This window comes from Chrysemys picta, chromosome 16 (genome assembly GCF_011386835.1).
Source record: "Chrysemys picta bellii isolate R12L10 chromosome 16, ASM1138683v2, whole genome shotgun sequence".
Lineage (NCBI taxonomy): Eukaryota > Metazoa > Chordata > Testudines > Emydidae > Chrysemys > Chrysemys picta.
Window position 1 is genome coordinate 3,025,141 of NC_088806.1, and position 12,904 is coordinate 3,038,044.

Genomic DNA, 12,904 nt, shown 5'->3' on the forward strand with positions numbered 1-12,904 from the left:
AAGCAGGATTGAAGACCAGATGGAGATGAGGCATCAGCCTTATATAGTCTTTTCCAGGTGTAAGGACACCTCTTTGTTCTTACTGTGGAAAATTACAGCAAAATGGAGCCTGGAGTCACATGGGCCAGTTCCTGCATACTTTGCTGAGTCGGAAGGCATATTTGTCTTCTCTCAATGGGTCCATTGTATAGCTGATGGTCCTTAATGGGCCATTAAGCAGGCTAGGCAGAGCTAACACCAGCTTGTTTGGGATGTCACCCAGAAGCATAGCATAAGTTTGCCATACAGACAGTACAGAGCCAATATTCATAACTTCAACTACAAAACTGATACACACATATAGACAGCATAATCATAACCAGCCAACCATAACCTTGTCTTAGACACCCCATTTGACCCCCTTTATACAAGATTTGATGCCACTGCAGGACTTTGGTTGCAACAATGATCTATATGGTCCCAGTTTATGTCAATAACGTCACAGATGGAGATCCCACAACCTCCCTGGGCAATTTATTCCAGTGCTTAACCACCCTGACAGGACATTTTTCCCAATGTCCAACCTGAACTGCCCTTGCTGCAGTTTAAGCCCATTGCTTCTTGTCCTATCCTCAGAGGTTAAGAAGAACAATTTTTCTCCCTCCTCCTTGTAACAACCTTTTATGTACTCGAAAACTGCTATCATGTCCCTTCTCAGTCTTCTCCATACTAAAGAAACCTGAGTTTTTCAATCTTCCCTCATTGCTCATGTTTTCTAGACCCCTCATTATTTTTGTTGCTTTTCTCTGGACTCTCTCCAATTTGTCCACATCTTTCCTGAAATGTGGCGCCCCGAACTGTTGAGGCCTAATCAGTGCGGAGTAGAGCAGAAGAATTTCTTCCCGTGTCTTGCTTACGATGCTCCTGCTAATACAGCCAAGAATTATGTTCCTTCTTTTTGCAACAGTGTTACGCTGTTGACTCATATTTAGCTTGTGGTCCACCAGACCCCCAGCTCCCTTTCTGCAGGACTCCTTCCTAGGCAGTCATTTCCCATTGTGTATGTGTCTAACTGATTGTTCTTCTTCGAGTGATTGCTCATGTGTATTCCACTATAGGTGTGCGTGCTCGCCACGTGCACCGGTGCCGGAAGTTTTTCCCTTAGCAGTATCCGTAGTGGGGGAGCGTCGCTGCGACCTCTGGAGTGGCGCCGGTATATCGGGCCATAAAGGGGGCTCCCCCCACCCTCAGTTCCTTCTTGCCGCCAGTGAAGGTAGTCAGAACTTGCTCCAGTTTAGTGTACCTGCAGCGTATGTAGCTTAGTGGTATCCGGTTCACTGATCTCTCTCCCTTATTGAACTTTCTTTCGTGAGTGCTTGGCTCAGGGCATGCCCCGTGGCGCAGGCTTCACGTCGTGCGACTCCTGTCGCAATTCTATGCCCAGAAGCGATCCCCACAATCAGTGTCTTCACTGTCTGGGCGAGTCTCACGGTAGTGAGAAGTGCAAGATCTGCCGCTCCTTCAAGCCACGGACGAAGAATGAGCGTGAGATCCGACTCCGGGCTCTTTTAATGGAGTCGGCATTGGCCCTGGCACCAGTGCGTCAACCTGACACCGCGCCGGGCTCCGCGTCATTGGCACGTGGTGAGGCGCCTCCAGTGTGTCGTTCTGAATTGGCACCAGGCACCGCCTCCCCGGTGCACAGCAAAGCACCGTCGACGTCACGGCACCGCTCCCCAGCTAAGAAGCCAGGGAAGTCTCAGTGGCACCGCGAGAAGAACAAGGGTGAGGCCAGACCCAAGTTGGGCAGCCCACGATCCCCACCGGGACAGAGACCTCCGACTCACGCTGAGCAGAGTAGTCCAGTCCTGTCTGTGCGAGCCTCACTGGAGGTACACCTGCCTTCGACACTGGAGGCAGCTCAGGCTGCACGCGATATACTGACACTTCGAGTGCCGGGAGCGCCACTGCAGTCGGGCCCCCGGTCCCGTGGAAAGCCGCCTTTGGGCGCCCATCAGCACTCTCCGGAGGTGTCGGAGGCGACGCACCTTCCCTGGTCAAGGTGCCTATTAGAGCCCCGCGTCGACTCCGCGTCTGGACTCTTCCAAGAGCAGATCCAACTCCCGGCCTTGAGCGCCGTCGAGGAGGAGGCAAGAGACAGCGCTGTTCCTCTTCCAGCAAGTCCGAGAGGGACAAGTCGCGACGCCGTCGGCACCGATGCTCCTACTCGGGCACCCGCCGTCACAGACGCCATGCTTGTGGTGCGTCCCGAGAGTCCCTGGCACCGAGGCACCGTGGCCACAGGCGCTGCAATGAATCCAGGGACAGCTCCTCAGACATATATGTCTCGACCTCCTCTAGGTCGAAGTCTCGGGGAAGGAGTCGTCACGATCGGGACCGCTCCAGCCGCTCTTACGGCACCGTGCGCTCCTCCCGCACCTCGGCGTCGGCGCACAGCCGTCTCTCCCAGGGCCGCACGGCACCGCAGGACCAGCCTGTCCTGCCGGCGCCTGATGCGCCTCTGCTCCAGGCCGTGCCCTGGCAGGGACAGTGGTGCCAGTGGGCACCGTGGCCTCAGGCACCTGCGCAGCCAGGCCCTCACTCTGTGGCTGGAGCTTCTCAGTGCCGACCCGAATCACCTTCACGGCACCGAGATCAACTCGTGGGTGCCGAACCTCCGGCACCGACTCCGGCACCGAACCCGTATGGGGAGCCCACGGTGCCGTTAGCCGCTGAAGTCGCCGCGCCGCCCACCCCTTCGGTGCAGGGCGATTCGGTTGCGGTACCGCCTCCTTCTTCGAGTGCTTGCTCATATCGATTCCAATCAGGTGTGCGCGCGCTGCGTGCACGATCGTCGGAGAATTTTCTACCCTAGCAACACCCGGCGGGTCGGCTGTGGAGCCCCCTAGAGTGGCGCCTTCATGGCGCTGGATATATACCCCGGCCGACCCGGCGCCCCCTCAGTTCCTTCTTACCGCCCCAGACGGTCGTTGGAACTGTGGAGCGCGGCATAGCTGTTCTCCACTCTCCCTAGCTTATCACGTTTTCATACCATCACAAGCCTCATTCGAGGTCTCAGGGCCTTCCCAATTACCACAGTGAGGTCGTGCCTCACCCTGTTGGGTCACATGTCCTCTTGCACGTACGTAACCAGGCATGCCAGACTTCGGCTTCGCCCACTCCAGACCTGGGTGTCATCGGTATTCCGCCCATATCGGGACAGCCTAAACATGGTGATCACAGTTCCGAACTCGGTCTTGACCTCCCTCACCTGGTGGCTAGATCACAGTGTGGTTTGCGAGGGAATGCCGTTTCACGCCCCACAACCCTCTCTGCACCTGGTCACAGACGCTTCATCTCTGGGTTGGGGTGCCCATCTCAACGAACACCATACCCAGGGCCTGTGGACTGCACCCCAACTAGCCCTGCACATCAATGTTCGGGAACTGATGGCGGTGCGCCTGGCGTGCCAGACTTTTCTCAATCTCCTACGTGGCCGCTGTGTGTTAGTTCTCATCGACAACACCACGGCCATGTTTTACATCAACAAGCAAGGAGGAGCACGTTCGTCGATTCTATGCCAAGAGGCCATTCGCCTGTGGGACTTCTGCATCGCCCACTCGATCCATCTCACGGCATCGTTTCTTCCTGGAGTCCAGAACACTTTAGCGGACCGACTCAGCAGGTCCTTTCAGACGCACGAGTGGTCAATTTGTCCGGACATCATCTATTCCGTTTTCCAGAGGTGGGGATTTCCCCAGATAGACCTGTTTGCATCTCGAGCCAACAGGAAGTGCCACGCGTTCTGCTCCCTACAAGGGCGAGCTCCGGGCTCTCTATCGGACGCGTTTCTCCTACCTTGGAAAGACCACCTGTTTTACGCCTTCCCTCCATTTCCTCTGGTCCACAAGGTGCTGCTCAAACTACGCAGAGACCAGGCACGAGTAATTCTAGTCGCTCCAGCGTGGCCGAGGCAACACTGGTACACCACACTGTTGGAGCTCTCGGTTCAGACACCGATCCCGCTTCCGTTGTGTCCAGATCTCATCTCTCAGGACCACGGCTGTCTACGTCATCCCGACCTACAATCACTCCACCTCACGGCGTGGTTGCTCCATGGTTCACCCAGGCAGAGCGGCAATGCTCGCACTCTGTCCAACAGATTCTGCTGAGCAGTAGGAAGCCTTCAACACGGACCACGTACTTGGCCAAGTGGAAGCGGTTCTCCTGTTGGCGCGAACAACGAGCCGTGTCCCCGTTACAGGCACCTATTCCTCTCATATTGGAATATCTCCTCTCCCTAAAACAGCAGGGTTTGGCGATATCTTCAATTAGAGTTCACCTGGCCGCTATATCGGCCTTTCACCCAGGGGAACTCGCGTCCTCGGTATTCTCTAACCCGATGGTCGTTAGATTCCTCAAGGGCTTAGGCCGGATGTACCCACAACAACGTCAGCCCGTTCCGACGTGGGATCTCAACCTGGTTCTCTCCAAGCTCACAGGGCCTCCATTCGAGCCACTGGCCACCTGTTCACTTCTGTACCTATCCTGGAAGACAGCCTTCCTCGTAGCCATCACCTCAGCACGGTGCGTTTCGGAACTCAGGGCGCTTACATCCGAGCCCCCTTACACCGTTTTCCATAAGGATAAAGTGCAGCTTTGTCCACATCCTGCCTTTCTTCCTAAGGTGGTCTCTCTGTTTCACATGAATCAGGATATATTTCTCCCAGTCTTCCATCCTAAACCACATGCTACTCGCCAAGACCAGCGTTTGCATTCTTTGGACGTACGCAGGGCCCTGGCTTTCTATATTGACCGCACAAAGCACTTTAGAAAGACGACGCAACTCTTCGTTGCTGTGGCCGACCGGATGAAAGGCTTACCGGTCTCCTCACAACGCCTATCCTCCTGGATCACGTCTTGCATCCGGACTTGCTATGACCTGGCCGGTGTCTCAACACCGCACCTCACCACTCACTCAACGAGGGCCCAAGCTTCCTCGACTGCCTTCCTGGCTCAAGTTCCGATCCAGGACATTTGTAGAGCTGCAGTTTGGTCATCAGTCCACACATTTGCAGCTCACTACGCACTGGTACAGCAGTCCAGGGAGGATGCTGCATTCGGATCAGCGGTTTTGCACACAGCAATGTCTCACTCCGACCCCTCCACCTAGGTAAGGCTTGGGAGTCACCTGATTGGAATCGATATGAGCAAGCACTCGAAGAAGAAAAGACGGTTACTCACCGTTGTAACTGTTGTTCTTCGAGATGTGTTGCTCATATCCATTCCAAACCCGCCCCCTTTCCCCACTGTCGGAGTAGCCGGCAAGAAGGAACTGAGGGGGCGCCAGGTCGGCTGGGGTATATATCCAGCGCCATGAAGGCGCCACTCTAGGGGGCTCCACAGCCGACCCGCCGGGTGTTGCTAGGGTAGAAAATTCTCCGACGATCGTGCACGCGGCGCGCGCACACCTGATTGGAATCGATATGAGCAACACATCTCGAAGAACAACAGTTACAACGGTGAGTAACCGTCTTTTCTTCCCAGGAGGACTTTAAAGCCCACCAAGAGCTGCTTCGGAGGGTGGCAGCCAACCTCAAGCTCCGGGCTGAGGAGATGGAGGAGCCCGCTGACACCCTCTTCAATGTCCTCGCCTCCTCGGTACCGGGGTGTGTGGCGCTCCCTTTCCATCAGGGAGTTGCCAACATCACCACTGGCCTTTGGCAGACCCCACCCTCTCTTGGGCCTATTTCCAAGAAGGCCGAGAGGAAGTACTTCGTCCCCGCGAGGGGTCTCGAGTACCTTTATACCTACCCAGCTCCAAACTCCCTAGTGGTTGAGTCGGTCCACCACCGTGAATGGAATGGCCAGCCCGCGCCCACGCCAAAGGACAAGGATGCTCGTAGACTTGATGCCTTTGGTAAAAAGGTTTATTAGTCAACGAGTTTCCAGCTCAGAGTGGCCAACCATCAGGCGTTTCTGAGCTGCTACGAGTTTAACCTGTGGGGATCCCTCCCCAAATTTGAGCCCCTCATTCCTGACAAGGAGGTGAAGGAGTTCAGGGTGTTGGTTGAAGAGGGTGCGACCGCCACCAAAGTGGCTCTCCGGGCGGCTTCGGATGCTGCAGACACAGCCGCTCGTTCGATGGTGACCGCTGTCTCCATCCGATGGGTGGTGTGGCTCTCGCTTTCGGGGCTGTCATCAGAATTCCAGTCCATAATGCATATTTGATGGCAAGGCCCTTTTCGTGGATCAGACAGACACCCGTCTGCACGGGATGAAGGACTCCCGTACTACCCTGCAGACGCTAGGCCTCTATGTCCTGCCTGCTAAGGACAAACCCAGGCCTCAACCCCCTGCTCCGCAAGCTAGGGGCAGATATGAACCCCTGCCTAAGCGGCAGAGGGATCAAAGACGTCAGTCCCAACGCCAATCCCGCTTGGCCCCACGGCCTAAGGCCTCGAAGGCCAAACGGCAGGGAAAACGGCGTTTTTGACTTGTTGAGGGGGGTCACCGAGCCTGTTGCCAGTGTACCCCCCACCCAGTTAATAAGTTACCTTTTCTAAACCATTTATCGGACTTCTGACTGCGATGGCTCCATATCATGTCGGACCAATGGGTCCTCAGTACAATCTCCCAAAGGTGACAAACAAGCTGCAGTTTGTTTCAGCCCCTCCCACTTGTCCCCCGTCCGGGCAGCCGGACAGGTCCCCGGAGCATGCCTTACTCCTTTACCAGGAAGTAGATCACCTCCTCTCTCTGGGAGCGGTGGAACGAGTACCTCAGGAATACCAGGGCAAGGGTTTTTACTCCAGGTATTTCCTCATCCCCAGGGCAAAGGGCGGGCTTCGGCCCATCCTCGACCTGCGGAACCTCAACCAGTTTCTGGTGCGTTGCAAATTCCGCATGGTGTCCCTGGCCTCTATTATTCCATCCCTAGACCAGGGGGATTGGTTTACTGCGCTGGACCTCCAGGATGCATACTTTCACATCCACATTTTCGAGGGTCACAGGCGCTACCTCCGTTTCCTGGTGGGTCAGGACCACTTCCAATTTACGGTCCTCCCCTTTGGCCTTTCTACTGCCCCCAGGGTATTTACAAAGTGTATGGCAGTGGTGGCGGCCCACCTCAGGAGGCAAGGGCTGCAGATCTTCCCCTACCTCGATGACTGGCTACTCAAGGGCCGGTCTCGCGCTCTGGTGCAGCAGCAGGTGAAGTTCCTGTTAGACACCTACGGGGCTCTAGGCCTACTGGTAAATGAGGAGAAATCCACGTTACTCCCAGTCCAGCATATACAATTCATAGGGGTGCTGCTAGATTCCCGAGTATCCACGGCTACTCATGGCTACTCAGCGAATGGAGTGGCAGCTGAAGGTTCAGGAGCTGGATCCAGCGGGCCATAAATCCCTCTGCGTGAACGAGGTTCCCTCGTTCTATGTGCCGATGGTTGACGTCAACGATGACTTTGTGCTCTTGCCGGCATTACAATACAAAACCAGGAGACATTCTCCCTGAAAACTGGCAAGGGCGGGAGCCCTCCGAGGACGGATGCTCGAGCTCACGTTCATCCTTACCACTTGCTGATGAATCCCTGGTCAGAGGAGAAGGAAGCATCTATCGGCAGAAAACAAAACAGTAAGAAAAATAATTGCACTTTCTTCACGACGTCTCCCTCACTTCTGGACTGATCACAGCTACGCCAGGCAGCGGGAGTGGGGGAACGCATCTCCTTTCAAACCGGTTGCTGCAGCAGAGGGCAGCCAGCCTGCACACAGCCGTACCCACGGGACAGGTTTGAGACGCTCAAGGCTCTCATCGCCTCCATCACGGCTTTTCCGATAACCACGGCACGTGTGTGCCTTCAAATACTAGGCTACATGGCAGCATGCACCTACGTGGTGCGACATGCCAGGCTTCAGATGAAGCCCCTCCAGCTTTGGCTGGCCTCCCGGTACTCCCAGGCCAGGGACAGCCTGGACAAGGTTGCCACAGTGCTGCCAGGGCGGTGGCAAACCTCCATTGGTGGTCCCTCCCGAGCAACATGCTCCACGGTATCCCCTTTCGAGAGCCTCATCCCTCACTAGATCTAGTGTCAGACGCCTCGGATCTGGGCTGGGGAGCCCACATGGGGGATTTCAGGACCCAGGGTATGTGGTCACCAGAGGAGCTAACCCTGCACATAAATGTCAGGGAGCTCAGGTCTGTACACCTGGTATGCGTGGCCTTTTGCCACCACATACAGGGGAAGGTGGTCAGAGTCCTCACGGACAACACGACTGCCATGTACTACATCAACAAACGGGGGCACGCATTCCCGGGCCTTATGCCAGGAAGCCCAGCTCCTGTGGGAGTTTTGTATAGCCCACAGTATACTCCTTCGGGCCTTTTACCTGCCCGGCAAGAGCAACACGCTCGCAGACCGCCTGAGCAGGGTATTCTCCCAGCAACACGAGTGGTCCCTGCACAAGGAGGTGACCAGGTGGCTCTTCCTACAGTGGGGTGCTCCCCAGGTAGACCTGTTCGCCACCTCCCAGAATCGACAGTGTCCTCGATTCTGCTCCATAGCAGGAGAGGGCAAAGAGGCCATATCGGATGCATTCCTGCTCCCATGGTTGGGGCCCCTCTTGTACGCCTTCCCGCCCTTCCCCTTAATAGGCAGGGTCCTACAGAAGGTGAAGTCAGACATGGCAAGGATGATCCTCATAGCCCCGGATTGGGCCTGTCAGCATTGGTACGGGTCCCTGCTGCAACTCTTAGCAGCCCCTCCTTGCGGGTTCCTGCTACGCCCGGACCTCCTCTCCCAGGAGGAAGGTCGCCTCCTCCATCCCAACCTAGCCGCGCTCCATCTGATAGCTTGACTGCTTCGTGGTTGAATGAGGAGGAGGGGAGGTGTTCTGAGGATATGAGAAGGGTCCTGCTGGAAACTAGGAAACCCTCCATGCGGCGAACCTACCTGGCTAAGTGGTATAGGTTCTCAGGGCCGCCCAGAGGATTCAGGGGGCCTGGGGTCTTCGGCGGTGGGGGGACCCCGCCGCTGAATTGCGGCTGAAGACCCGGCACTTTGGCGGTGGGTCCCAGGGCGGAAGGACCCCCTGCCGCGGGTCTTCAGGGCACTTTGGCGGCGGGTCCCGGGGCGGAAGGACACCCCCCCCCCCCCCGCCGCTGAATTGCCGCTGAAGACTCGGAGCGGAAAAAGCTCCGGGGGCCCGGGCCCCACGAGAGTTTTCCGAGGCCCCTGGAGTGAGTGAAGGACCCCGGGGCTCTCCTGGGGGCCCCTGCGGGGCCTGGGGCAAATTGCCCCACTTGCCCCTCCCCGGGCAGCCCTGTAGATTCTCTATGTGGGTGAGGGATAGAGGTTCCTCTCCCTCTTCCGCCCCTATCCAACTTATCCTCGATTACCTCCTGTCCCATCAGACCTAAGGCCTGGCGCCCTCCTCCATCAGGGTGCACCTGGCAGCCATTTCAGCTTTCCATCCCCCGGTGCTGGGCCTGTCTGTGTTCTCACATCACATGATAGCCCGGTTTCTGAAAGGGTTAGATTGGGCATTCCCTTAAGCCAGACCCCTGGTCCCGCTCTGGGATCTAAACCTGGTACTCTCCCGTCTCACGGGGCCTCCTTTTGAGCCCTTAGCCACGTGTTCGTGGTCCCACCTGTCGTGGAAGGTGGCGTTCTTAGTGGCTATCACCTCAGCCCGCCGGGTCCAGTTGGCAGCCGGTATCAAGCGGAGTGCCCCAAGGGTCGGTCCTGGGGTTGGTTTTGTTCAACATTTTATTAATGATCTGGATGATGGGATGGATTGCACCCTCAGCAAGTTTGCAGATGACACTAAGCTGGGGGTAGAGGTGGATTCGCTGGAGGGTAGGGATTGGGTTCAGAGTGACCTAGACAAATTGGAGGATTGGGCCAAAAGAAATCTGATGAGGTTCAAAAAGGACAAGTGCACTTAGGAAGGAAGAATCCCCTGCACTGCTACAGACTAGGGACCGAGTGGCTAGGCAGACGTTCTGCAAAAAAGTACCTAGGGGTTACAGTGGACGAGAAGCTGGATATGAGTCAACGGTGTGCCCTTGTTGCCAAGATGGCTAATGGCATTTTGGTCTGTATAAGTAGGGGCATTGCCAGCAGATCGAGGGACGTGATCGTTCCCCTTTATTCGACATTGGTGAGGCCTCATCTGGAGTACTGTGTCCAGTTTGGGGCCCCACACTACAAGAAGGATGTGGAAAAATTGGAAAGAGTCCAGTGGAGGGCAACAAAAATAATTAGGGGGCTGGAGCACATGACTTATGAGGACAGGCTGAGGGAACTGGGATTGTTTAGTCTGCAGAGGAGAAGAATGAGGGGGGATTTGATAGCTGCTTTCAACTACCTGAAGGAGGTTCCAAAGAGGATGGATCTAGACTGTTCTCAATGGTAGCAGATGACAGAACAAGGAGTAATGGTCTCAAGTTGCAGCGGGGGAGGTTTAGGTTGGATATTAGGAAAAACTTTTTCACTATGAGGGTGGTGAAGCACTGGAATGGGTTACCTAGGGAGGTGGTGGAATTTCCTTCCTTAGAGGTTTTTAAGGCCCGGCTTGACAAAGCCCTGGCTGGGATGATTTAGTTGGGATTAGGTCCTGCTTTGAGCAGGGGGTTGGACTAGATACCTCCTGTGGTCCCTTCCAACCCTGATATTCTATGATTCGGGCTGATGCCCCCATCTGTCCCCCTCTCCCCAGCGCCCCCTTCTATAAGATCATCGTCCCCACGGTGGACACGGTGCGCTACAACTACCTGGTGAACGCCCTGGTGTCCAATCAGAACCCAGTGCTGCTCGTGGGCCCGGTCGGCACCGGGAAGACCTCCATTGCCCAGAGCGTGCTGCAGTCCCTGGACAACACCAAGTGGGCCGTGCTGACCGTCAACATGTCGGCACAGGTAACGGGCCATGGAGATCCCCCAGTGCTGGGCCAGGGGGGCAGGGCCATGGAGAGCCCCCTGTGCTGGGCCAGGGGGGTGATGGAGCCATGTAGTGGCTGGCACAGCCCCCTTGAGGGAGGGAAGTATCCTCAGCCCTTTATACGCAGGGGAAACAGTGGCAAATGTGTGGGGGAAGGGACTTAGCTCTGGTCACACGTGAGTTAGAGCAAACCAGGGAGAGGACCCGGGAGTCCTGGCTCCCAGCCCCCGCTGCTCTAACCCCGCAGCCCCCACTCCCCTCCCAGAGCTAATGGGTGCCAGGCAGTTGCTGGCTGGCAGGGGGAGGCTGGGCAGGTGCTGGGCAGTCAGTGGCTGGCAGACGGAGGCTGGGGAGGTGTCGGGGAGGCTGGGCAGGTGCTGGGCAGGCATTGGCGGCTGGGCAGGTACCGGGTAGTCACAGGCTGGCAGTCACATCCAAACTCTCAGTCCAGTGACGTGCCTGTTGGCCCACGGGGAAGGGCTGACCCCTGGGTGGGGCTGGGCCCTGGGCCCGTCCCATGGAGCCACAAGCCCCCTGCTGTCCGTGGACTCAGGTCCCTGCTCAACCTCATGTCCTGTCCCCCCCAGACCACATCCAACAATGTGCAGAACATCATCGAGAGCCGGGTAGAGAAGAGGACCAAGGGGGTCTACGTGCCCATGGGCGGCAAGAGCATGATCACCTTCATGGATGATCTCAACATGCCGGCCAAGGACGCCTTCGGCTCCCAGCCCCCACTGGAGCTGCTGCGCCTCTGGATCGACTACGGCTTCTGGTACGACCGCGAGAAGCAAACCATCAAATACATCAAGGTGAGGAGCCCGGCACTGCTGGTCTGCGTCGCTGCCCGTCTGACTCCCTCCGGGGCTTGGGCTGCGAGCCCCATGGCTCACACCTGCTGCGTCTCGGGGGTGGCCGGCGGGGCGGGCACGTCCTCCCAGGGACTGTTCTGCAGCCAGATGGGCGGCTGGCTCGGCCCCTGGAAACACTTCTCCGAGGGGTCTCTGCACAGTCTCATTTGGGGGGGGCACCCAGCACTGAGCTGTGCCAACCCCAGCCCCCTTGGTGCCGCCTCTCTGCCGGGCGCTGCGTGGCTCGCTGCCTGGGGAGGGGCTCAGCTGTGTCACCTGCTGGGCCTGCCCCCTTTCTTCAGCGTGTCCCCCCTTCAGGCCGGGGGAGCTCGGCGGAGGCGGGGTCCCTGCAGGCCGGGGCAGCTGGCAGCGCCGGGGCCCAGGGCAGCGCTTTGCTCTCCTCCGGGTACTAGCTGGATGGATTCCAAAGCGGGACAGGCGCGCTGGCACAGGCCAGAGAACTGTCCCACCCCCTCCTGGGACGGGTACTTAAGAGCCCCCCCCAATCCTGGTGGGAAAAGCTGGTGAGGATGGCGGCTGCGCCGCGGGGAGGTCGTTCCAACAGTCCATGCGGACAGGGCACCTGCTGAGGTGGGCGCCTGTGCCCGGAATCTAGTTGGCGTGGGCCACAGCAGACGTCAGCGCCGGGCGCTGCCGCTGCAGTGCTATTAGTATGCGGCAGCCGTGCCGCCCCTCCTGCGCCGCAGGCCCCTCCAGCTGGGGGGAGAAGAAAGGCCTCGCTTGACTTTGGTTGTCTCCCCTCAGGACATGTTCTTGATGGCAGCCATGGGCCCCCCGGGGGGCGGCCGAACCGTCATATCCGGCCGGCTTCAGAGCAGATTCAACCTCATCAACATGACCTTCCCCACGGTAAGGACGGCTTAGCCACATGCCACGCAGCAGAGTCAGAGCAGCTTTGTGCAACAGCTGGGCCTTGGGGCCCCCTCTCCCCGGTGCCATTTGCCCCTGGGCACCCCTTCCTTAGAGCAGGTGGGTGCCAGGCCTCTCAGCCCCCAGGATGCCCACAGCCCAGTCAGCTGCGTCCCCTCTCTCCTGCACTGGGAACAGGGGGACCCACAGGCGGGCGGGGTGGAGAGCAACTGGCGCTAGGTGCCGCTCTGGGCACCCTGC

The 12,904-nt window shown here is 57.7% G+C and overlaps 1 protein-coding gene across 1 annotated transcript in view; it reads left to right on the forward strand.

The window, feature by feature from the left end:
• Positions 1-12,904, forward strand: part of DNAH2 (dynein axonemal heavy chain 2) — a 149,087-nt gene that overhangs the window by 96,719 nt on the left and 39,464 nt on the right. The window contains 3 exon segments of the mRNA XM_065570348.1: positions 10,702-10,900; positions 11,510-11,734; positions 12,539-12,643. Coding sequence (XP_065426420.1) covers positions 10,702-10,900; positions 11,510-11,734; positions 12,539-12,643 — 529 coding nt within the window.